Here is a 27,960-nt window from a genome sequence, read left to right on the forward strand (position 1 = left end):
TATTTACGTTTTAGCATAAGTAAAAAGCTGCAGTAGATACACCAAAAACAAAAACCCAGAAACCAAAGCACACGATTGGAGAAAATCACTCTATAAATTATAGATCTGTTAATTTTAACAAACACTTAATTTATTAGTTTGTGTTGTTCAGTTAAAAGCCAAATGAAATGCTCATTATTTTAGATATACTTAGAGACTCCAGTCACAGCTCCTCAGGGAAGCAACCTTTAAATATAGCCATGAACACTGAAACTCCCATTTCAGAAAGAAAGCATAATTGTCAGACGGTTTTTCTTGTTCCTCAGAGGGACCTCTAATTCATCCAAATATGCATGTACAACATTCAGGTCACTTGGAATATGCACAATTATTTCAGTAATTAAATAATTGATTTTTAAAATATTAACTATATTTTCAAATTGCATTCTGCACGTTTTTGAAGTGTCAGTTCATAAGAGTAGATTTCTCTGAGACATTCTGGGCAACACGGAAGGCTAGTATTTTTCCATAGATTGGGCAAGGTCAGTCACCATCCCTAAAGTGGCAGGTGTTGGTTTTCCAAGCTGTCAGCAAGCCTGCAACAACATTTTAAAACATTATTTTTGGTGGAAAGTTAGATATACAAAGAGAAAGAGAGACAGAGAGGAAGACCTTCCATTCCCTGATTCATTCCCCAAGCGGCCGCAGTGGCCACAGCTGAGCTGAAAATCTCAAGCCAGCAGCCAGGAGCCTCTTCCAGGTCTTCTATGGGGGCCCAGCATGCTGGCCTAGAGGCTAAAATTCTCGCCTTGCAAGCACTGGGATCCCATAGGGGTGCTGGTTCTAACCTCGGCAACTCCACTTCCCATCCAGCTCCCTGTTTGTGGCCTGGAAAAGCAGTTGAGGATAGCTCATAGCCTTGGGACCCTGGACCCTCGTGGGAGACCTGGAAGAGATTTCGGGCTCCTGGCTTCGGCTAGGCTCAGGTCCAACCCTTGTGGCCTCTTGGGGAGTGGACCATTGGATGGGAGATGTTTCTCTTGTCTCTCCTGTCTGTCCTCCTCTCCGCACATCTGACTTTGCAATAAAAATAGGTACATCTTTAAAAAACTAAAATAAATTCCATCAGAGCCGGCCAGATTTCAAATCAAAGAATTTGAAAATATACATAAATTCATAATTAGGAGGTTCCTTAGAAAGTATATTCTATGAAATGCAGAAACACTGGGCCCAGTGAGACAGCCTAGTGGCTAAATCCTCACCTTACATGTGCCAGGATCCCATATGAGCACTAGTTCATATCCCAGCTGTTCCACTGCTCATCCAGCTCCCTGTTTGTGGCCAGTGAAGATAGTCAAGGATGGCCTAAAGCCTTGGGACTCTGCAGTTGTGTGGGAGACCCAGAAGAAGCTCCTGGCTTTGGATCAGCTCAGCTCTGGTTGATGTGACCACTTGGAGAGTGAATTAGTGGACAAAACTTTCTCTGTATTTCCTTTTCTCTACACAACTGCCCTTCCAATAAAAAAATAAATCTTAAAAAAAAAGTGAAAATACTTAGTGACTAACATAAAGGGAAAATACCTAAGTTTTGCATAAAATGATTTTGCTAAAATAATTTCTCGTAGTGAAATAAGTACATACTCCTAGCTTAAATTATCTAATACAGCTTGGAAATTTTATTGTAATTCATAAAAATTTTCTAGCGTAATTATTTTACAACTTTCACTTTATAATGTCTATCACATGTTTTCTCACCATGTTTTAGAATGAATATAATTTAAATAAATTTATTTTTCCCCTGAGTTTCTTTTTTACATTTCTGTACTTACGTAACGTGGTTCAATTTCGGTATGTCACAACACAGACTTAAGAACATAATTTTGAATAAGAAATGATCAGAAAATATACATTTTGTTAAAACGCAAGGACTACATTCAGAAATCTGTGCAAATATATCAAATAAAAGAAACCCTTTATTTTGATGTCCATATTTTAAAATTCATGCGTAATTGTTCATAAAATAAATTCTTTATGAATGTTTTGATGAGTTCTCACAGGTGAGAGTCAAAATAATAGAGCAGTATTTTAGCAAGCCTAATTGAAACTGTGGAATATTTTTAAAGAAATACATTGTCTTGATATAATGCTTCCTAAATCGTCCTTTTCAGGTTCACCTCATGCATTGATTAATAATTACAACATGACTTAGGCTGATGAAGCATCAGTTTTAAGTCTTTCGTCGAAATTTTCTGAAGCTCAGCTTGTTTAACTGTGGCCAATTCTTCATCATTTTGATTACGTTAGTGAGATGATTAGTTGCAACCTAAATATCAGGCATTATTTTTCATTTCATATTGCACTAGAACACATGCTGAAAACCTAGCTTAAAATTAAAATATACTCCATGTGCTAGAATTGTGGAGGAAAACTGCCATGTCTGATGCCAAGCTCCTATATGGACAGATTGTGTGGCAGCTGCATTCATCCAGATAGCTGAAGTATGTGGGCCTCTGCCACACATGCAGGAGGCCTGGAAGAATCTCCTAGATCCTGGTTTCAGCCCACCTGTTGTGGCTGTCTAGGGAGTGAATTGGCCGATGGAACATCGTACTCTGCTGTTCCTCTTTCTCTTCAACTCTGACTTTCAAATAAGTAAATAAGGACTTCACAAAAATTAAATGGACTCTGGACATAGAAATTATCTAGAAAAGAAATTTATATGTGTGATTTATACTCATCTGTTAATCAGCTTGCCTTGTGGCAAGATGAAAAACAAAGTTCAAGCATTGATTTTGGCATAGACCTATATTTAGAAAGTGAAACTAGAAAGATATAATATTTTTAAATGCATAATACTCTTCTCTTCTCAATTAAGTACAAAATGTCTTTTCCCTTGAGTGTTCATTATTTCATGCAATTTTTCCATTTTCTGCTGTTACAAGATTGTGTAGGATGTAAAATGTTCTTACATTTAGTACTAATCCCAATTCAAACATGTCTTGTAACCAAGTACTACCTGACCTTGAGGAAACAGAATTAAATCCCTTGATAACTAGGAAGAAATTCAAGGCAAATATGAAGGAACATGATTTAAAAGTAGACTTTAAAAATTTGTCAGCGTTTCAGGGACATATGAAATTGACATAAACTTCGTTAGAGATTTTTTTTCATCACTTTGCTATTGCCAAAAAAGATTGAATAAATTATTTATTATTTTAGAATCTTACAAAAAGAAAATCAGACTAGTTACGCAAAAGATCATTCAAAAGATAACAACTTTTGCTTTCTGCTTCTTAAACAGTAATTGTAAAACAACCTGCCAAGCAAAGTTGTGTCTGTCTTCATGTCAATGTGTTTTTACCACAATCTTTTAAACAGAGTTAATGGGCCAACTTTTGCTGCCTTCACAGATGTGTTAACAAAGAGCCTCATGGGATGTGGAGCAGCAGGGCTAGGACTGTTGCCAATGTAGGATGCGCGCACCTCAGGCGAAGGATCAGTCCACCACGCCATGGAGCTGGCCTTTTTAAGTAATCTCCACACCGTTTTCACAGTGCTTCAGTCATTTACAGTTCTAATAACGGTGTATGGGTTCCCCTTTCTCTACATATTAAACTTTTGACTTAAGCTACTGAAAGTTCAAATGGGTTACCTTAGAAAACCATGTGTTGACACACAGAGAATCCTTTAAAAAACAATCATCTACTTCTTTGATATGTGAGTTAAGAAATTCTAGCGTTAGAAAATATGGGCACTGAAAAGGCAAAATACTTAACCATTCTCATCAGAAACCTCTTCCCTCCTGGATTCATGGGAAACAACATGTTTTCAATGAATTCCTCCAAAACATGTGTGCTGACAGAATTTTTTTTAACATGAATTGGACCACATGAAGGGTCTTAATTACTGGTAAACTAAAAATATGTTCATCTTGGGTTTGGGTTGTGTTTTTAGGATTTTCAGACTTGTGTAAATGACCATGAAACCTGAAGTGTGCATAACTAGAAAAATCTAACTACCATTAACTATAATATTCATTGCTGACTAAATTAGGCTAATGTAATACAGAATTGCAAACTTTCTTCATAATTTAGAAAAGTTGCTGATAGAAATTAAAATACATTGAGGTAAGTTTTCTTGTCCAGGTTACCTCTAGTTATTTGCTTATTAACTTCTAAAATTAATCCCATAATTCTACTTAAAGGTAGAATGTATAAAAGTAGATTCCTAAATGTGAATACATAAAAATAGGTTCCTATTTTTTCAGTGTAGTTTGTCTCTGTTTCCTGATATTTTATTTAACATATAAAGTATACTGTGGTTCCACATGAGGCAGATGGAACAGGACTTTTGTTTCTTCTCACCACTCTCTCTCCCCTCAGATTCCTCCACCTTTACACATTAGGGTTGCTTGGAAATGTGAAAAAATCTAAGACACACACAGGCTCAAAACAACAAATATTATTTACTCTCAGTTCCTGTGAGTCAGAGATTAGAACAGCTTCTCTGGGTGATCCCAGCCAACAATTTTTTTCCTAAAGTTGCAATGAAGATGCCAGCTGAGCTGTGGTCACATGAAGGCTTGCATGGGGCTGAGTGATTGTCTAAGCTCACCCATGCAGCTCTTGAGTACAGGCTCCCATTTCTTCTTTACCTGTTGGGATTTCCCATAGTTATAAGTGGACATGTTGCGTGTGCTTAGCTTATCCAACAGATCCTGGAAAAGAAGCAGAAGCCATGTTTGCTGCATAATCCACTCAACAGAAATGCATCTAAAGTAAGCCGATATTCAATGAGAAAATAATCTCCATATCTTAACATATGTGGCCCAACTTCCTAAAGATGCTCATTCCCAGCCACAGTGGCAAGATGATAACAATGTCCTTTCAATTGGTTTCTCTTTCTTTCATGTTTCATTCTTTTCAGGCCTTTTATTTTTGGGGTTCCTTTCCTTGAAAGCAGCTGACTCCTTAGTGTCAGCTTCTGAATAGGCAGTAGTACACATCAAAATAACAGCACAGTATTGACCCCCTCTAAAACATGAAAACGTAAAGCCAAGTTTCAATGAAAACTGATTTAATACAGTATCATCCATAAAAATAGGCTCCTTTTGAATTTTGTTCATTTGTGATCACTGGTACAGGTTATTATTTCTTTTTCATATGACCTATTTGACTTGTTCATATGCAAAATTAATACTATTTGGGCAACATTCAGATTTGTAACCTGCCCTCACGAAACTTAAATGTACACTATAATAATTGCTTTCTGAGAATATTTTTTAACATGTGTACCTAATTAATCCTAATAATAATTACTCAAAATAAAAGTAAAATTGTAAAAGTAGATGTGGCTTTTAAAAATGCATGCTTTAGGCAATACTAATAAAACTAATTATTTGCCATACCAACTATGATATACTGTGTGTCACTTATTTAAGGCCTTCATAAACTAGGATTACACATATGAAAATACAAGTAATAATTTAGTTTCCAGTCGATCACATTTCTACAGCATATTAACCAAATGAGTTCTTTCTTAACCAAATGAGTTTTTTTATTAATTACATTGCATTATGTGACACAGTTTCATAGGTTCTGGGATTCCCCCCTCCCCTCCCCATGCCCTCCCCCCTTGGTGGATTCCTCCACCTTGTTACAGTATTACAGTTCAAATTAAGTCAAGATTCTTTCGTTGCAATCATATACCAAGCATAGAGTCCAGCATCTTATTGTCCAGATAAATTCAACAGTTTCTTGGGGAGACCTTCTCTGGTCTGAAGGTAGAGCTGGCAGAATATCGTCCCAATCAATTAGATGTCCCAGCACAACATCAACAACAATTTACAACATTATAGAATTAACTGACATGGTATTGAGTAATCAATACGTTATAACAGTGCAAGTTCTTAACCATATCCTGTGATTTCTTAACCAAATCAGTTTTGAACACCAATATTTTTAAGAGGGTAGAGGGTATAACATGTTCAAATAGTACAGAATGGACTGGAATTCTATGGAACAAATGGCAAGATCATTCTAGTCATATCACTTAAATATTCCTGGTTTATCTTCCTGTACTCTTCTTATATTTCTCAGTGATTTGATAGTTTTCAAATCAAACTATGAAAACAGTAAGAAAAGAAAGTCAATATTCTCATTCTATAGCCATTCATATGAGGGATAGATTAAGTGAAAGTGTTTGGATTCCAACCACTTAGGTCACTTGTTATGCCCATTTCAGTTTCGATTGGACCATCGGATATGTCATCCAAAACATGCAAGTCTAGACAAAATGACAAGAGTGATGTCAAGTGGTTTGTTTTATTCCATTTTGTCCATGACTATTCTCTAATCACATGAAAATAAGCAAAAAATAACTGTAAAAGATGCTGACTTTTGACCACAATATTGATAAATTAAATTAGATCAGAGTTATATACAGAATGTATGAGTTCCTAATGGGAGATTCCCAGTTCATCGCTAGTGATGTTCAGTTACCTAGAAAAGGCATGTTTAATATTTAGGGGGTTGTACATTTAATGTTTAAGTATATTCCTTGTTCAAGAAATTGCGTGCAGTTGTACTCATGAGTTATTTAAAAAGAAAGTAAATTACCTATAAGAACCCTGAGGATTCTGAAATTGTATGATATATCTTATTTAAATATATGAAAATTATTAAATATTCTTAACTTGAGAATTATTGCATCCATCAAGGTTTCTAATAATGAATAAACACTCAACTTCTAGGCAGTTACTGTCCTCAAAGTTGGTGCTTTATAAGTTTTTAAAGATTGCCTTTTGTCTTTTCCTCTTTTACAATTATAAGCTATATTCTATTCAATTATATATCAAAGACAAGCAAATAGCGTATAAAATGTTGCAGATATGCTTCTTTTAAAACCGTAGGAGTAGATATTACAAAGGCAAATGAGTTTTGTGTGAGTGTCTTAGTTGAATTAAGTTGCATTAAATTGAATTGTTACTCATCCTAACTAACATGAAAAATAAAGATTTATGAAGAATTTATTTTGAGAATAAAAATTGACTTTTTGAATGCTACTCATTATTTCTTACTCCTAAATTCATGCAGACACTATTTTATTTAATATATTGACTAAAAACTACTCCCATAATTTGTCATATAAAATTTACCTTGAAAATATGAAACAAATCACTTCTCAGCTTTCTGGCTAAGATCAAGTGAAAATTTGAAACAAGTGGTCACTTTGATGTGGTAAATTTCATAGTTTCCCATAAACAATATATTTAATAGTAGACCTGGATTATGCTTGCTTTATGGTTATGGGCAAAAAACAAATGACAAAGATAATGGAAAAGAAATCATATGACTTTGTTCTTAATAAATCTGAAATAGAAGTTATCTAAATGAAGCATAGCTATGGAGACACTTGCATGCTGTACTTGAGTGCTATGTTCTAGTCCTGGCTCTGCCTTCAGTTCCAGCTTTCTAATAATTTGTACCCCAGGATTCAAAAGATGTTACAGAGTCAAGCCACTAAGTAGTTTGGGTCACAGTCCACGGTGAAATGTAAAAAGGGAACTGTATTGAGGGAATTTCCCAAAGCTGTCTTTAATCAGATCAATGTGTCAGCCCCTCTCCTTGAATTTTTAACCTGAGGAAGCACAGGGACAATGCCTGAGATTTTAATTTACAGGGAAATAGGAGGAGGAGGTGGCCTGTCACATCCTTTTGATGGTTTGTTGTTTTCAGCAATGTAGACAGGATTAAAATTTGGCCTGTGATTGCCAACTGCTCTTCTGGGTTTTGTTTTCTCAAAATTGTGCTTAGAGGACATCCTTGAAACCACCCCTCCTGATGCCTTGGCAGGAGGTTCGTATCTTTAATGGAGCTAGCTTTGCTCACTGAAATTGTCTGTGTTAAATTCTTTCATGTTCAACAATGCAAGATCAGGGTCTTTCATGAAATTCTCTGCAACACTGTGTCAAGTAATGTATTCCTTGATCCCAACTGTGGCCTGACCCATCAGGCTGTTGTAGTCATTTCAGAATTGGGCCACTGGTGTGAGAATTTTGTAATTTTTTTCTCTTCATCCATCCCTCAGATTAAAAGGAAAATGAAACACTATCAGCAATATCAATACTGAAAACTTAGACAAAGATTTGCAAAAAAAGTTTGAGGATGTAGTGACTGGCAGAGTGTTGAAGGAAGAAAGAGTATGAAAGTAACAGAACCATAATGCTAGATGATTACATTTGTAATTTTTATAACAGTTGGTAAAGCTGTGCTTTCTATTTTGCAGACTTATTTGGGGTCACTCTCACCATTTGCCAACAGCACTTCAAACTAAATATTTGTGTAAAGATCGTCAATGGAATAGCAGTGTGCTGTTATGCTCTTCTATTGTTACAAGACCTTTCAAAAACATTTCTAACAATTAGATGAGAATTTTACATTTAAGAAAGGAGTGGAAGTTTAGAGGTCAACATTGTAGCATAGCAGGCTTAGCTACTGTTTGTGATGCCAGCAAGCCACATATAAGTGCCAGCTTGCTGACAATATGCCAGGAAGGACAGCAGCAGAGTACTCAAGTACTTGAGCCCCTAACACCAATATGGCAGATGAGAATGAAGTTTCTGGCTCTTTGACCTGGCCCAGAACTAGATATTACAGCCTTTGAGGAATTAGTGAGTTAATGAAGGATCTCTCTTTCTCATTCTCTCTTTAGCTCTTCCATTTCCATATTACTTTCTGAATATAAAATTAGAAGTTTTAGGCATTTTACAAATCACCAAACAATTATGCCAATATGCAAGCTTGAATTGAAATGTAGAGTTTACTCAAGAGAACAAGTCTGAGTTAGCAGGAAACACACAGTATAATTTGTTATATACATGAAATAGTTGATGAAGCATAAACATGATGATATTCATGTCTCTAATCACTTGATGAATAATGATTCTCAAACCAAATTCCTTTGATGTAGAAACATGGTCCAGACTCATGCCCTTTCTCCAACCCCAGGTGTCCTTGGCTGGTCTCCCTTAGCACAAAATTTCCTTGCCTGTTCTTTATGAAAAGGAAGTCACCAAAATGAGAGAAAGACTTCAGGGTTTAAATCACAAGGAGCCTCCTGTCTGCCTATAGATAAACCTTAATGCCCAGTATCCTCTTTCTGGGAAACCCTGGAGACAATGCAACTGCATTCAAATGACACCCAGATGGAGGGGAACTCACCGGAATGTCTTGACCAATCAGGAACTTTGCATGTACACACCTCTCAGCCTCCAATTACCTGTCTACAAAGAACCTTTACCTGTGACTACTGAAGGAGCTAGGTATTGAGCAACAGTTGCCCAGCTCCTTGCTCTGTGCTTTGGCATAAAGACCTGCTTCTTTACACCACCCCAATGTCAGTAATTGGCTTTCTACACATTGGGCAAGCAGACCCAGTTTGGGGATTCTACATTAACTCCAACCAATTCTGAATATTGTTTGGCAACAATTCTATTAACACTACGTAACATAGATAGGAAGGATATTATTATTTTTTTCGATGCAGAAAATCATTTGGTTAATCTCAATGCTCACTCATTACAAAAACTGCCAAAAAACTAGGATTAGAAGGAACTTGCTGGAACTAAAGAAGGGCATATACAAAAAAAGTAAGCAAACAAGCAAACAAACAAAACCCAAAACTCTAAGATCATACTTAGTGGAGAAACTTACTCTCTCCTTAAAACTTTAAAATAAAACACAAATATTCTTCCTCAGAATTCTTATTTCGCATTATCCTAGAGGTTCTACCAATGGTGATAATACAAGGAAAAGTAATAAATAGCTGGCTTCAAAATTGGATTAGAACAAATGGGACTATCTTTTTTCTCAAATGTAGTAGTTGTCTTTTGAAAAGCCCTAAGAAATCTAAAGTGATTTTTTTAAGATATTCCTGGACTGAGATACTAAGATACTGTAGTGTAGTTATAGGTTGTAAAATTAATCATTTTCTAGCAATGAACATTGGACATTGGAAAGAAAACACAAAACAAGCAATTACAATAATAATCACTTAACATCGATAATTTATAAATTCCCAATTATATACAATTTATGTTAAAATTGCAAAATGCTAACAGGAGAAATAAAATTCTAGTAAAATTCCAGTAAATAAAGAGGTATTCCTTATTCATGAAATAGAAAATGCAATAAAAATGCCATTTCTTCCTAAACTGACTTACTGATAGGAAGTAAACCCACTCAGGTTGCCAGAATTTTTTTTCTTTTGTTCAGATACGGACAAGTATTTCAAAATATTTATCTACATCCTTCTTAGGAAGGTGGAGCATAATTTCTCTTCCCTCTAAATGTCGAATGTGCATGACAACTTCCATTGAAAGAACTCATAATCTGATGTGATAGGATTTTTTTTCTCTCTCTTCCTTCCCTGAAACACACACAGACACTTGCCATATAGCAAGGCTAAGACTCACAGTATACAGAACATTTTGCTAATATTCCTCAAAACAGGCAAAGATCAGAAACTGTGAGAAATTATCAATATAAAGGAGACCAAAGAGACATGAAAATTAAATGTGAAATAATATTCTGAAAAGGATTCTTAGAGGAACAAAATGATATTGGGTAAAACTGAGGAAAATTAAAATAATAGTTATTTACACCTTAACAATAATATGTCAACATTATGACATTTTACATATTAGTGTAAATTTTTAATAAGAAGAATCAGCAGTGGGAGCTTTTGTAACTTTCCCATCAATCCCAAGCTATTACCAAATAAAAAACTACTAAATATTTTTTAAAACTAATCCCTTAGAAATATTGTGCCTCATTGATATTCTTGCTTTGAAGTAAAATTCAGTAATAATAATAATGATAATACTATTAATAATGGCTAAGGATGTAGACTAAAGATCATTTCATATAATACTGATGAGGATCTTAATTATGCATTTTTGAAGAGCAATTATTGATACTTAGAAAAAATTAAAACTTCAATTCTGAACAAATTGAGCACTGACTCTGCATTTTGTATGTGGGGTAACTCTTCTAGTGACTAAAAATGGCATAACTTTGTTATAAAAGGGGGTAGATTGACAGTCTAAGTGACAATTCAAAAAATGACTTCATCTTTTTTTTACTTATTATTATTATTATTATTATCATTTTATGATAAAATTCTGTAGGCTCCTGGCATTTCCCTTATCCCCTCCCCAGTTCCCTCCCCCCCAACTAGTTCCTCTATATCATTGCTAAAATATAGTTCTTCATACACAGTCATATGTCCATCATCACGGGCATGGACAATGGCAGAGAGTTCCAGCTTCTTATTGTCAAGGAATAGTTAACAGTTTCATTGTAAGTCCATCTTTGTCTGGAAGTAGAAATGCATACTACATTGTATCCTCACATCAGGATGTTAGTCTCCATTTCACAGCTACTGTACATCCCCTTAAATGAAAAGTCATAATACAAAATCAACAATAGAAAGAAAAATAGAAATTTACAATACCATGAAGTTAAATGACATGTTACTAGACATGACAGTCTCCATTACACAGCTACTATACATCCCCTTAAATGAAGAGCCACAAAACAAAATCAACATCAGGGAGAAAAAAGAAATTAACAACGCCATGAAGTTAAATAACATGCTATTAAATAACTAACGTGTAGCTGAAGAAATGAAAATCAAGAACCTTCTTGAAGAAAATGATGCTACTGTATGATCTATGAGTCATTGAATGATTTAATCAGAAGAAAGTGTTTTGAAGAGATGAAACTAACAAAAACAACAAAACCCATGCGATAGAGTTTCCGCTGATTTTTGTTGATGAAGTGTGTCTCTTCTAGACAATAAATAGATGGGTTTTATTTTTTAATCCAGTCTACTAATCTATGACGTTTGAGCTTAAGCCATTTACATTCAGAGTTTAATGTATATGGGTGGTACTTTGGTCCTTTCATTTTAGGAATGGGTTGTTCATTGGTTTAGTCTTCTGTTGTCATTTTACTGGGCTGTTCTTCCCTTTTGCCTTTGGTTTTGTTTGGTGCTATTCCTCTTCTCTGTGAAGAGAACATCTTGAAGTATCATTTGTAGGGCAGGTTTGGAAAAGGTAAATTCTTTTAACTTTTCTTTACTGTGGAAGAATTTTATTTCATTTTCAAAGACAAAAGAAAGCTTTTAGAATCTGGAATATGTCACTCCATTCTCTTCTTGCTTGTAGAGTTTCCTGTGAGAGATCTCCTGTAAGCTTAATTGGCATTCATTTATATGTGAGTTGAATTTTTTCACATGCAAATTTAAGGATCTTTTCCTTATGTTCAATTGAAGAGAGCTTGATAATCATGTGTCTTGGTGAAGATCGTTTTTGATCAAGCCTGTTGGGCGTTCTATGCACCTTCTGGATATTGTTTCCCAATTCTTTCTCCAGATGAGGGAAATTTTCCTTTATTATTTCATTAAATACATTTGCAAACTCAGCTTCTCTTTCTGCACCTTCTGGGACTCCCATAACTCTTATATTTGGCCTCTTAATAGTATCTTTCAATTCTTGAATACTTTTTTCAGCCTGATCCAGCTCTGCTTCCAGCTTTTTGTTTGCTTCCCCCTGGTGACAGGAAATATCTTCCAATTCTGAGATTCTTTCTTCTGATTCCTTCATTCTATTTTGGAGACTCTCCATTGTACTTTTAATTTGCTCTACTGTGTTCTTAATTTCTGACATGCCAGCCTTGATTTGCTTTATTGCTTCCTTAAATTCTTTGAACTCTTGTATGTGCTTCTCATTGTTGATCGGAAGCTTTAAAATGAGTTTTATGAATTCTGTGTGCCCCATTTTCTCAATGTCTTCCTCAGTTAACTCTGGGGTTGGCATACGGTTTTGCTCCTTTGCAGGGGAGTTTTCAGTAATATTCATTGTTCTTTTGTCTCTTCCTTTGCTCTTGGTCATTGTACTTCTGGTTAGCAGAGTCTTCTCCTTGGGGCAGGTTTCTAAGCTGTGTCACCCACAGGTCTACAATACAATTTTACTAATTGTAGTTGGTACACACCTTTTTGCTTGCAGCCACAGGTGCCACAACCTCCAGTGAGTTCCAGGTCTGTCTTCTTTTTTTTTTTTTGCATTTAATATTTTTTTATTTAATTGCATTGTATTATGTGACACAGTTTAATAGGTAATGGGATGCCCCCACCCCTCCCCAAACCCTTCCCCCATGTTGGGTTACTCCACCTTGTTATATAACCACAGTTCAAGCTGAGTTGAAATTCCCTCACTGCAAGCATATACCAAACATAGAGTCCAGCATCTTGCTGTCCGGCCTAGTTCAACGACTTCTTAGGGAGACCCTTCCCATATACCATCAGCAAAAATTTACATCATTATGGAATTAATTGGCATAGTAATGAGTAACCAATATGTTAAAAATAAAATGCGAGTTCTTAACCACCTTCTGTGACCACCTCATTGACATTTCAATTTTAGTTTATACACAACTTATAACATAACATACATAGCATTGCATGTTTTACATAACATCATATCATCTTAAATTAAAGCAAACATGTGGTATCTAACCTTTTGGGATTGGCTCATTTCCCTTAGCATTATGGTTTCCAGTTTGGCCCATTTGGCCACAAAGAACTGCATTTTGTTTTTTTCAATAGCTGAGTAGTATTCCATGGAGTAGATGAACCATAGCTTTCTTATCCAATCGTCTGCTGATGGGCATTTTGGTTGCTTCCATGTTTTTGCAATTGGGATACATGTTGGTTTCTCATAAAACAGGTGATTTGGATATATTCCTAGGAGTGCTATTGCTGGATCATACGGTATGGAGAACATTCAAACAACTTAAAATCAACATACCGTATGATCCAGGTCTGTATTCTTACGTTAATTTCCGCCGTGGTCTCCACAGCCCCAGCTCCGAGCTCACCACCTGCTGTGATACCATGCTGAGGCTGCACCATTGTCTCTGCAACCTTTCTCCCACTTCCGGTTGGAGCAGGTCCCAGGATTAGAGAGACACCAGGCATCCTATGTAGTTAGGTTGTTGGTGGCACTGATATTGTCAGAACCTGTTGGACGTTAAATCTGAGTGCCACACGGACCTATTTTGACCCGTACGATGCCACAGTTGGCATTAGTTTCCTGCGGGACCAGTGCAATCTACTGAACTCAGTGAGTTCCTGCAAGCTCAGCACATTTGCAGTTTACTGTTGTCCACTGAAGCCCTAAAGCTATTGCCACAGTGTCCAAAATGGCGCCTGTTTGTACCACTACTAGAGTTCTTGATCTGCTGGCTGTCAGGTCTTAGGGCTATCCAGACCTGTCTTGGGTGGAACCTGTAGAATGCCACCTCGATGCAGTTCACTGAGTCAGAAAAGAATTCACTCGCAGCTTAGCGTATGCTCAGTCCTTTCCCTTGCCTTTGCCTCCTTATGCAAAATGGTGTCCAATTCAGCTCTAGGGGGCTGACTGGGCTGTGAAATCCACCCTGTTCTCTCGCTGTCCATCTGGGATCTGCTGCTCTCTCTCTGCTCCTGGTCAAATCAAACGAACCAGCAGGATGGACTGTTCTTTTTCTGGGTTCACCTTCAAGTTCCCAGTGAAAGTCTCTTCCCACCCGGTTGCTGGTGGAGTTCAGATTGCTGTTAGCTTAATGCCGCTGGAGTATCAGTCACTGAAACACCACACCGTTGTGTCCGCTGCTTTCCTGTGTCTGTCAGTCTCCAGGTACCCCTCTACTGTTGTTCTGTCCTTTCCTATTTCTTGAAATATGTCCTCTCTGCTTCATCCTGTTTAAATGTTTTTCCATCCATTTAAACATGTCCTTGCCCTTTTCCACCATCTTGATTCTCCAACTTCATCTTGATAATGAAAGCTTAGTCCATTAATTCATACACAGTTAGAAGTGTTATTTTTGTCAGGAATTACTTCTCTGGATGGTTCATTATTAGCACAGTGGTATCAGCAACATACTGGATCGTTTGATAGTCTTAAAACTTACTTGTGGCTGCATAAAATAATTTTCAGAAACACAGGATCTATTTTCAATAGTACCCAACTAAATACCTCTGTAAATGGCTATCCAAATAAAGCAATGCCTAAATTTGGCTAACACAGAAAGCCAAATCATCAAAATCAGACTGTCGCTGAAACAATTCCTTTGAAATGTTCCAGTGAACACTTGCTTTTATGAATTCTCAAGGTCTGGGGCTGCATAATGCCCATGTCTGCTTCCATTTTCATAAATATGGTCTTTTCACTTATACCAACAGTTGTCATTGGATTTAGGACCCCCTAAATTAAATCAGGATGAACTAATCTCAAGGTATCTAACTTAATTACTTTTGAAAGGCCATATTACAAAACATAGCATTCATAGGTGCTAAATAATAGGAGCTGCATGTATTAGAAGTCAGAATTAATTTTATTACACTTTATTATGTTTTTACAAAATTCTAGCTGCATGTAGTTAGATCCCCAAAAAACAAATTTTAATAAGGAAATCTCAAGGCCAAAAGTAATATTGCTTACACATGTGACATATCCATGTTTATTTTTCACTCTATTCTTAGGTGCCTTCCTGGATTTTCTGGTCGATTTTGTGAAACTGATGTAGATGAGTGCTCTTCATCACCATGTCTAAATGGTGCCAACTGTGAAGATTACATCAATGGATACAGTTGCATATGTGAACAAGGTAATTGTTCTACAGATGTTCTATACAAATGTTTCACTATGTTGTATAGATTATTAAGATATATATTTATTTACCTATATTTTATGTACATAATACAATTTTGACAACTGGCACCTGTAATAGTGTTGAGTATCAGTAAAGTCATATATAAAAAACATGGTTGGAAAAGATGAAATGAATGTTCTTCGATGCTAGTAATGTAGATACTTAGACTATTGGAAGAACACTCTTATATTTGAGTATAAAAAAACACCCTAGCACATAAAATCTATGTAAATTTCAGATTCCTGGTCTTCCTATCAGTTATATCTATAACAAGTGCTTTGGAAATACTATTTCTTATTCTTACTGGTGTTATTGTTTCTTTTAACAGTTCTGGGCACAGAAATGGATAAGTTGAATAAAATGATTTTATTCAAAGAAAAGCTCCTTTTATGTCATAAATATTTTTCTGTATAATTAATAGGTTGAAATCTAATTGGCAACAAGATAGTAATTGGAGGTAGGGACTTTGTTTAGAATCATGAGAGCAGAATCTTTATGCATGAAATTAGGACCCTTATAAATGAGATTCCAGCAAGAAAGCTGCCCCTCCTCAAGGTGAGAACCGTATCTGAAGGTGTCATCCAAGAAGCAGAAAGCAAAAACTCAGCAACATGATCTTGAACTTTCCAGTCTCCAGAATTGGGAGAAATCAATTTCTGCAGTTTGTAAGCCACAGGTTTATATTTTGGTATAACATCCAAAGCTAAGTAAACCACTCATTAATAACTGTTCTTTTTGACAATTCCACTTTAGTTCTATATAAAGGAATTATTGTACAAGCATCTTTTTGCTTCTATTTATTTGGTTCTCTAGCCTTTCAAGTTTTCTTTTACTTTATCTTTTGTCACTCATTTTCAACATTGTTTTCTTTATCCAAAGGGTTATTGAACATCTAAGTTCTCTGAGCATAAATCCTCTTTTAGCAGTATGTGAGGAATATTTCCAGTGACTTGAAAAAAAATCACCATTATTCACAGACCCACAGATGCCCCCGATAGTGTGTAATACATTTATTGCATCCACTGAGAAAATAGCAGTCAGACAGCCATTTGAGTATTAGTGCTTATTTGATTTATGTGGAGTCATACAAAACTAGTGAACGCCTACCAATTGTCAAACACATGCTGTTTAAAAGTTCAGCATCTATTCAGAACCCAGCTTTACATTTGCACATTCAATGCCAGTCTTTATTTGGTCACATGAAACATCTTGCTCTTACCACCTGGATTATTAAATAGCTATCTGTATGTAACACTGTAATATTCAAAAGTAAAATAAGTAGAATAAAGATAATAATCTTCTGATGTAAGAAAGGAATACCCTTTCAAAAGCTATGTCTCTTTCAAGCAAAACCTTTCCTGGGCTCTGAACATTTTAAACCTTATGATAGGTAGAGCAGCAATGTAAATAGTGCTACAGAAATACTTACCTATATGTTATATTTGTTCTATCAATACATATTGTTTTAATTTACTTATTTTTAAAATTTACTTATTTTCATTGAAAGGCAGATTTCACAGAGAGTAATGGTAAGATAGAGAAGGTCTTTCATTCATTGGTTCACTTCCCAAATGGCTGCAATGGCCAGAACTGGGCTGATCCAAAGCCAGGAGACAGGTGCTTCTTCTGGATCTCCCATGTCTCCCCAGGACTTGGAACATCTTTTGCTGTTTTCCCAGGCTATAAGTAATAGAAATTCTGGCACTTCAAGGCAGAGTTTTAGTCTATTGTGCCACTACTCAAGCCCCACATTGCATATCTTGTAATTGCTAGTCTCCCCTTTTAAAAATGGGTTTATTGGAAGGCAGATTTGCAGGGAATTAGAGACAAAAAGAAGGTCTTTCATCCTTCTCTGTGTGATGCAATGGTTTACTCTCTAAATGGATGCAAAGGCTAGAGCTGAGCGGATCACAGGTGCTTCTTCTGCATCTTCCTAGTGAGTATAGAGCCCCAAGGCTTTGAGCCATCCTCCACTGATTTCCTGGATTTTAAACAGGAAACTGGATGAGAAAGGGAGCAGTTGGAACACAAACTGATACCCATATGGGATGCTGATGCCACAGTAGAAGGCTTAGCCTACTATGCCACAGCACCAGCCCCATGTTTCCTTTTTTGATAATAGCATTTTACACTTTTTGTTAATATAAAGAAAACAGATTTTATGTCTTCCATAGATACGGTTTTGAGAAGACAACTCCACTTTACTCAATCCCCTGTTCCAGTCCCTCTCCCTACCTCTCTTTTTTCTTTGCATCAGTTTTGTCTAAGATATAGTTTAAATCTATTCTACATTTCCAGGATTAATTTGCCATAAATCATTATTTTGAATAAGTAAAAAGATACATCTTATAAATGCTAGTATACTTTTTTGTTAATACCTTACAATTGCTAGATAAACTTTGAAGTGATGGATTGAGATTCCACCTACTCTGGGTTCAGTGGGAAACAAGAATCCCTTCTAAAGCCTTCACAGCATTCAGATTTGGCCCTGTCTTGAATGCTGCTCATCAGTTGTGGTAGAAACACAGGACACAAAACGATGCCTACCTGTGACATAAGTGGCATTCAAAACTCACCAGTACTTTTTCAAATAGTTTGAAATAATTTTGTTATTTTCCATGATACAGTTTGTAGGCTTAGGGATTGCCCATTTCCCTCCCTACCCCCTTCCTGTTTTTCCCTCCCCCCCATGCCATCTATATTATTACAGTAGTATAGTCCTCCAACAACAATTGCAAGTTCAACATTCTGCTACCTGTGTCCACCATGGCATTTAGGTATAAACAACTGCAGATAATCTAGCATTGATTATTGAGGTATTGGGTGTCCTGTCTTCATTTGGGAGTAGAAATACATACTGTAAAATATCTTCACTCCCATGTAATATAACCTTCATTATATAGCTCATCTATTAGAATATATATGTATATACTTGTTTACTGCTTGTTTTGTATTTCACATGAATGTTGCCTTATATCAGAGAAAATATATAATATTTGTCCTTTAGGGATTGGCTTATTTCACCTAGGAAAATGGTCTCTTCACCAACTTAATTATAAGAACAGAAGCCAACTGAGCAACAAATGAAATACTTTCTTATTTTTGGAAGTTTTATCTCTAATGTCTGTCTATCTATCTATCTAATTTGTTTGAATGGATGAGAAAAAGCCATAGAGATCTAACAAGGGTTTTTATTCCCCCAAATACCCACAACATTTGGAGTTGAAATGCCAAGCTAGAAACTGAATTGAGATGTCATATGTGGGTATCAGGAACCCCACTATTTGAGCCAACACCTGTTGCATCCCAGGATGCCTCCCAGTAGGAAGCTGGGATTATGACCTAAGCTATGATTTTAATCTAGTTAGACACTGCAACATGGATGGGGCACTCCACCCCCATCTTAGCCTGCAGGTCAGATTCCTGCTCCCAAATACAGTAAACATGGCTCTACATCTCTGTCTCTGCTCGAAAGGGCTCAGGGTTTGGGGCTACATAATGCCAATGTCTGCTTCCATTTTCCTGGCTTTTGAACATGTTAAACTCCCTACCCCCACTGAAATTATTTAAGTCTTGATTTGCCTCCTGTAGATTGTTCTTTTTCCTTTTTTTTGATTTTCTTTGATAATCGAGTTTGCTCCATTTTCAGTGTTTTATTCCTATGAAAAAATTAATCGCCGTATAAAAAGGTGGTTTTTTTGTTTTGTTTTGTTTTGTTTTTTAGTTTCAAGAGATGTCTAAGTTGTGTAACTATCACCACAGGTAGCTAAATAACCAGAGGTGCCTGAATGTGCTGTGCTGTCCTTATGCAGTCAACCTTTCTGTCACCCACAGCAAAAATTGATTTTGATAGAATATTACATATTTATTTTTTCTGTCACTGAAAATGCTTCTACTTGAGCTTTTCTTTCTCTTTTATTCTGAACTGAAAATTTCAAATGTTGAGTACTTTAGCATACATGTTTTTAGGAAATGATAATTATAATAGTCATATTATCTGAAAAGCACTATTTTAGTTTATGTATATTACCACATGTAGTTTGTGTTTCAAACTTGAAAAGAAGTTATCTATTTACTCATAAGCAAAGAGTACCCGGGTTCCCAAGTAATCTCCCATGGCACATTAGCGACAGCTGAGTTTCACATCCAGAAAGTGCAGCCTGGCATGACTTATGCATTCATTTGTCATCTCTCATGTTCCCCCCAAATGGTATCTTGCTAAATGACAATTTTTCATTAAGTTTCAGTTATACACGGTGAGTGAATTCTGGAAATCTGTAATAAATAGAGTGCTTAAACTGCAATGCATTTCACAGTCAAGCACAGTTAAACATTTGTTAAGGGGTAGTGTTAAGCAGCATAACCTGATAGCATACCAGGTTATGCTATGCTACCAGGTTATGTTTCTTGTTACAACAGCATCCATATCAGAATTCCAGTTGAGGTCTAATCCAACTTTCTGTTAATGTGCCTGAGAAACTAGAAGAGGCTGACCCAAATACTTGGGACACTGTAACTCACATGAGAACTCTGATGGGAGTTCCACACTGCTGGAACTATCCTGGTCCAGTATTAGTTGTTGTAACCGTTTGAGGGTGAACCAACATACTCAAGATTTTCTCTCTTTTTTTTCTCTCTGTCTCCCTTTCTTTGTCATCAAGATAAATATATAAATAATTTTGAAATTCTTGCCAAAAGAGTGGATCTAACATTAAATGTTATTAACACAGTAAAAAAATATTTGATAGTCATAAGCAAAAGTTTCATTATCAGATATACTGCTATGTCATATCTTCTACTGAATTTTAGTAATTTTAACCACTGTGAGGATCCTCTGATTTCCCTATCCTGATTTGCTTTATTTTATCTCACAAAAGTTCTATCAGCAGAAAATTAGGACTTTTCCCCTGTTTTGAGTAGATCTTAGCTAGTTACCTTTTCCTTAATATGAAAGAAAGATATACAGACTAATTAATTTTATTTATAGAGGCTCATATTTCCCTGTCACAAATGAAGAAAAATCATCTAATAATATTGATAACTCTTTCTTGAAATCTGGTCTACATCCATCATGCCATTATTCCTATATTAGATAATATTGCCTAGGGATTCTTCTGTTTTCCCCTGCCTTTCCCATAAAAATAAATAAATCTTCTTTTTAAAAAAATCAAGGCCCATGAAAAGCAAAATGATATTTGTATGACATTAGAGTATATGTAATTATTTTTTCATGAAAAATAATTCTGTATATTCTAGATTCAGACTAAGAAAATAAAATCACTTTATTGTTATCCAGTTACTAAAAACATGCTAACTAGTAATACAATTATTATAGGTTTAGGTTTAATTTTTGTTTTATTTGCTCAAGATTAGATGCAAACCACTTGGCACTAAGAAGAAAAATGAAATGGAAGATGCATAAATTAGATATAGTGCTTTCAGTTTCAATAGCAAACTCAACCAATCATAATTGCTTCATCTTTGTATAGAATGTTGTTACTAAAACTGCTTAGTGTTACGATATGTGTATATGAGGAATTTAAACATTTGTTATAGTCATCAATTTAAAATTTTTGTGTATTTTGCCATATTATGCCTTATAAGTCACCTTTATTTTGTACTTGCATTATTTAGCATCATTTATTCTATAAATATTTTTTCCTGCTATGTGTCAGGTATTAGATTACTATCATGAGTTTGATACCATAATGATTTTGATTCTTTTGCCTACATTATTAATGACAACTCTCTGGTTACGTGTTTTTAAATTACCATTTGTTTTTCGGAATATTTTGTTTGTTATGACAAATGAATATCGAATGTACATGAGGCTCAAAAAATAACCTTTCTTGATCTTAGCTTCTGGTAAGTCTTCTGCCAGTCTTACCCAGGAACAGTTCTGTGTTGTAATAGGCTAAGTGTAGGTGCCACCAGCATCCTATATGGGTGGCAGTTCTTACTCAATCTGCTCCCCTTCCAATCACTGAAGTACAGCAGCTGAGACCGGACCTGGTACACATGGGACATTGGTATCACAAGCAACAGCTTTGCTGCTGTGCCGCTACATGAGTTCTGACCAACTGATTTTCTATCTTAGGTTATAATTTTTGACCAAGATGGTTCCCTTTCGTTTCAATGGCTTTAGACAAACTCCTTCCTCATTTTAGAGCATTTAATCTCAGAACACCTACTGGAAGTTATTTCTTTATCTCTTTGAGATTTATAATTTTTCTCAGACTGTTGTCATGTTTAGGAACCATTCCCAAAGATCCATAAGAGTCATACTTTTTACCTGTAATTTAAAGTACATAATGTTCATCTCTCCTAGTTTTCAAAGTCAAGTTACGCAGCCTACACATTAGCCTACTTCCCCTTAATAAAACATCCTTCAATATTTCTTCCATTAACTCACTGCCAGGATGAAAACTCCTACCAATTTTGTTTCATTTTAGAGAAGTTGAGTTCAGTTTCTCTTTCCTACTGGAAAAAATTGTATTTCTTATATTGCAGTTATTACACTAGAATAGTGTCTTGTTGTCAGTTTAATCCATCTTTATCTTTTTATTTATAGCTTTTCTATGCCCTCTACAGGATCAGATACAAAGGGGAAATTACATTTTTGTTACATGTATTGCTACATATTGTTAAAATGTAGTCTGAAATACTTCATCCATTCAAAAGGATATGTGACAAGGATCAGCGTTTGGAATTAAGACATTTCTTGTGCTGCCCACATTCCATATCAGTCTCACTAGCAGTATTGAATGTGGGCTTTGTTCCCAATTCCAACTCCCTTTTATTGGATCCCCTATGAAGTAGGGGATGGAGGTTCTAGTAGTTAGATCCCTCTACCAGGTGGGAGATTTTGTTGGAGTTCCAGGCTCCTGGAATTGACCTGGCCCAGCTCTGCCTGGAACAAGCCTCTGAGGAACAAACCATCTGATGAGCAATATCTTTTCTTCTCTCTCCTCCCTCTTTGTCTCCATGTTCCTATCTTTCAAATAAAAAAAAATAATAAAAGTTTAAGTTATAAATAGCATCGTATTACATTTTATGTCATACATGCACTATATTAGAACTATGATAAGTATGTTTAGATCTACCATTTCCTTTAAGAGATAAAGTATTAGTAATATCTTTAGCTTGCTCTAATTTCTCTCTGGAGTATGTTCTTTATCTTCCCTAACCCTGAAGTATCTATTCTGAATTTTACAAGCAACATTCGATTATAGTTCTCCACAGATTTTCTACATTTGTGTTTGTGTCTGTTACTAGGTGAATGTTACTAAGGCATTGTTATTAAGTTGTGTATGTAGTTGGCTTTTACAAGAACAGTTATCTGAATGTTACTACTTTTATGGGATATGCTTTTGTGCACAGTCATGTGAGTGGTTGTATGACTTTTCATGGGTCCTACAAAAGTATTCTTTCTGTATTACCTCTGATACATTCTGTGTTTGCAAAATCATTCCAGCATCTAAAAGAACATGTGAAAATGGAAAGCATCCAGGAAAAAGACAGGAAGCATTCAGTCTTTTGTCATCCACTTGTAATTTTTATTTGGTTATTGCTGAGTAATTAAAGGGGTGCATTTGTTTTGTTCTTACAATGCTGTATTTCATTGAATCATTTCTTCACACTCAGAATATGTAATTGATTTTTTTAAAAAATTATTATGGAAGAATAATGTAGCCACATTTTTAACTAGGATCATAAATGAAACTTAACAGTGCTTATTAGCCATGGTACAGATTAAATTCTGCTAAACTTATAAAAATGGAGAAATGATATGATTTTCAGTTACAGTATAGACATTAGCAATCACTGGGGCCTGTGAGCTGCACCTTAAGAACTGTTGTCACTAAGTAGAACAGTTAACATGATGTTGTGGCTAACATAGTAAAAATCACTTAAAGTAACTGATGGTACAGAATTAGTGATTTTTAAAACCATCACAAGTAATAGTATCACTATACTATAAATGTGATGTTGCCTTGTAGAGAGATTAGCAATATCAGCTGATGAGTTGATAAAAATATCAAAAAGATAGCAAAAGACAAGATATACATACTCCAACTATGCTTGAGAATGAAAACTGACTATCATGCTTAAGGAGATTAACACAGCTGATGACCAGATGAACATGGATAAAGCGTTTATATTCTTACACTGTATTATATTTTATATCCACAAATGCTTAAGACATACCAACTGTAAGATACTGCCAGGTGTCTACAATAGTTGCTTTTCCTGAAACTGAAGACTTATATGTTAATAGGAATAATGGAGTCTGTTTATCCCATTGCCATCAATGTATTTGTTTTAAGTTTAAATAAGTTAACATATTTGAATATGTAATGTTAAATGGTACACAGGTAAGAATTCATCCATTGGCTGTCATGTATAAGTAACTGCCTGGTTTTAGAGAAAAAAAAATCTATCTTCTTTGAGTTTAATTTTCACATGAATTGAACAGGTATGCTAATATTAATTATATGGTAAAATGATTATGAAAATGAACTAAAATTATTTGCTGACTCCTAGCATATTTGTAGCCAACAATAAGAGCCAATAAACATGCTGCCAAAGTTATCAGCCTCATCATTAAAATCTGAATATCTGCTTTGTGGCTTTGTTTAACAGGATGGTGTGGCCATCACTGTGACAAGAAACTACATGAATGCTTTCACACCTCCTGTACTCATGGCGTGTGCAAAGGTGAAGCTGGCTCGCCGTACTTCTATACAGCCAAATTTGTGGTAATGTGTTTTCTTTTTACATTGACTTTTAAATGCAATAAGTAACAGAATATTATAATGAGAAATAAAATTAGGGGAGTTATGCTTTGGTGCTTCTGTTTTTCTCTGTTTATACACATTACAGTTGTCTTCACATCTCCCTTACTATTATTCATCCTGAACTGTACATTCAGGTCTTCCTTTCAGGAGAAAAATATTCTAGCAAATTGATCCATCCGGGGTTATGAGTGACTTAATGCATTTTCCTTTAATGTCATAATGTAGTTGAAAAGAGGGTGACAATGGAGAAATTGCTTAATACTGTCAGGTGTTGGCTGAGCTTCTTTCTTGCTCAATGACATGGCAGGACTTTCAGAGTTGGACTCAGCATATTGTATGTCTAAATAGGATAAATCTGTTTCCTCAGCAAAATTATATGTTCTTGAACTCGATGAACACTGGAGAAGACTTCTCATGGTAAAAATGTCTCCATTTTTAAATTTAATTTTTTACCACAATTCTTTTCTAAGCAACTTGCAGCGCATGATTATCATAAGAGAATGCCAGTTGGCAAGGCTGTGGCATTACAATTTTAAATATTTGTTTCAGAAACCATTGCCAGACTACTGATAACCAAGCTTGAAGGTAAGTCATTAGAGAACTGCTTCACTTTTGTGATGCAATTCATGGTTAATGAATCAGGCTTAATGGAAATCAGAGACCTGGCCAAATGTCTAAGAAATATGCATAAATCTGGATGAAGCTAGAAATTCTCAGATCTAGATCTAAAGAAAAAATAGCTAGCAGAGATCTTTGAAAGCTGCCAGGAAATTGAATGGAAGATGTCTAATGGATATTGCAAGGCAAAGTAATTTGAGAAAGTGATTGTGGAAGCGGCCTAGTGAAAGTCACCTGTTCTTCCTTCCTGAAGTTTAATCCCAGGAGCCACTTGTTTGGAGAGATGTAGAGTTGTCAAAAAAGAACTTTTTTTCTTGTGATAATTCTTCAATTCTGATTTTGTACTGTTGGGAGAATTATCTGTTAGTGATTCCAGTGGTCTGAATCTCTAAGAACGTTGTATACTCTGATACTTTATTGTGGAAGGTTTTTAGTGCCAAGAAATTGATTTGCTGACACCAAAGATTGCAATGATGACTTCCTTAAAGAGTCAGTAGAAAAAAGACTAAGATGTTTCTTTTACTTAAATATATATATTGGTCCCGGTGCAGTGGCCTAGTGGCTAAAGTTCTTGCATTGAACACTCCAGAATCCCATATGGCCGCCAGTTCTAATCCCGGAAGCCCCGCTTCCCATCCAGCTTCCTACTTGAGGCCTGGGAAAGTAGTTGAGAACAGCCCAAAGGCATGTGATCCTGTACCTATGTGGGAGATCTGGAGTAGGTTCCAGGCTCCTGGGTTTGGATCAGCGTAGCTCTGGCCATTACAGTAATATGGGGAGTGAATCATTGGACAGAATATCTTTCTCTCTGTCTCTCCTCTCTGTTTATCTGACTTTGCAATAAAAATAAATAAATCTTTTAAAAATATGAAAAATAAATAAATCTTTAAAAATATATATGTATTTATTTATGCTAAATATATCCTGGAATCTAAGTGATTTAGAAAATAAAGGCCTTAGTCAGTCTATTATGTTATTTGATTAATACATAATATGGATACATTTATAAATAGTTCAATATCACAATCTCTATAATTTCTTCAAATAATTAATATTCTTTTATATCAAATTCAACATTTGAAATTTGAATCTGTTATTACCCAATCTCTTAATAAAAAAATCACACTGAAAGATAAATGCTTATGTATTTGTACATGTTGAAAATTTAAATATATTAAGATACAGTTTTTAAGCCACAAATCCACTAAATAGGAGGCAGTTCTATAAGTATAATTGACTTAGAAATGTATTTGCTGAATCATTTCAAATGGATCTTATACTTACTGTCTTAAGCCCTGAAAACTAAAGTGTAACTTAAAAACTAATTTCAGTGTATGATAGTATCTGTAAGAAATTGCAGGGCTAAGGTGGATCCAACATGTGTTAACATCTTATCTAGAGGAAACTGTTTACTAGAAAAACAATTATGTTGAGGTTTTTCATGTCAATACTCTGTTGATATGGATATTTTAAACTATACCTTAAATCTGTAATGGAAAATAGCATTAAATTATCAATAAAAATAGAATCCATAATATTCTAAGGAAGTGTAAGAAAATTTTAAACAAAGTTCAAAGTCTGAATCTTTTCAAAGTCTATTAGTATACAAAATTTACAAATACTAAAATAAAATGGTGTAACTCAAATTTATTTTCAGAACAGCTACAAAAATACAAAAATATCAGTGAACGTTTGTCTTTCAGCTTCTTTTTATTTCTCTGCCGCTATTCTTGAATATAATTGGGATATAAAATGAGAAGAATGACTGTTATGGGAAGTGTCCAATTTCACTAATACTCTTCTTACAGCCTTTATACGGTATATGCCAACTGAAGAAATATTTGGAGCCAGGAGAGTTCTAAGAACTGAACCAGTCAGAAGGATTAGATAGGAGAAAACTGATTTGCATTAAGAATAAAAGTAAGGGCCCAGCAAGATAGCCTAGCGTCTAAATCCTCTCCTAGCATCTGCCAAGCTCCCATATAAGCACCAGTTCATGTCACAGTTAGTCTAGTTCCCATTCAGCTCCCTGCTTGTAGCCTGGGAAGGCAGTCGAGGACATCCCAAAGCCTTGGGATCCTGCACCCACAGAAGAGACCTGGAAGAAGCTCTTGGCTCCTGGCTTCGGATTGGCTCAGCTCAGCCACGGCAGCCACATGGGGAGTGAACTAGTGGAGAGGTCTTCCTCTCTGTCTCTCCTTCTCTTTGCATCTCTGCCTGTCTGCCTTAAAAAAAAAAAAGAAAGAAATGAAAATAGAATGTAGATAAACATAGAACAGTGGGGGAAGTGAAAACATAGCATTCACAGAAGAGGTAAGCCATGATTGTAGCACTAGATTAGATAGGAGGAAATTGAACATTCAGTTATCCTATTGCAGTATCCCACCTGCTTGTCTCACTGTCTACTGTGGCAGAAGGTGAGCTCTAGAATGACAGTGATGAAGCAAGACATTGTTGTTTTCCTAGAGACACAATGTTCAAAGCACACATTCTGATTGTGGACATTTTTTATTTGTTACAACTCATAATACACTAATTATAAATGTTTTTTAAAATGATTTATTTTATGTTGATATGAAACCCTGAGTTTCAGAGAGGAGAGTGAAAGAGAAAGGAGAGAGAAAGAGAGATCTCCCGTCTACTGTTTCATGCCACAAATGACCGCTGTGGCTGATTCTTTGAATCTAGGAATGAAGAGCTTATTCTGGGTCTCCCACATTAGTACTGGGGACCGGCACCCATAGATCATCCTCAGCTAGTTTCCCAGTCCATAAGCATGGAGCTAGATAGGAAGTAAAGCATCCAGGACA

General features: G+C 35.6%; 1 protein-coding gene across 1 annotated transcript in view; it reads left to right on the forward strand.

The window, feature by feature from the left end:
• The window catches only part of LOC131481299 (protein eyes shut homolog), a 1,058,324-nt gene that overhangs the window by 258,667 nt on the left and 771,697 nt on the right, over positions 1–27,960 (forward strand). The window contains exons 11-12 of the mRNA XM_058669692.1: positions 15,565–15,689; positions 24,378–24,493. Coding sequence (XP_058525675.1) covers positions 15,565–15,689; positions 24,378–24,493 — 241 coding nt within the window. The remainder of the gene's footprint in view (positions 1–15,564; positions 15,690–24,377; positions 24,494–27,960) is intronic.

The sequence above is a fragment of the Ochotona princeps genome, chromosome 1 (genome assembly GCF_030435755.1).
Source record: "Ochotona princeps isolate mOchPri1 chromosome 1, mOchPri1.hap1, whole genome shotgun sequence".
NCBI classification, from domain to species: Eukaryota; Metazoa; Chordata; class Mammalia; order Lagomorpha; family Ochotonidae; genus Ochotona; species Ochotona princeps.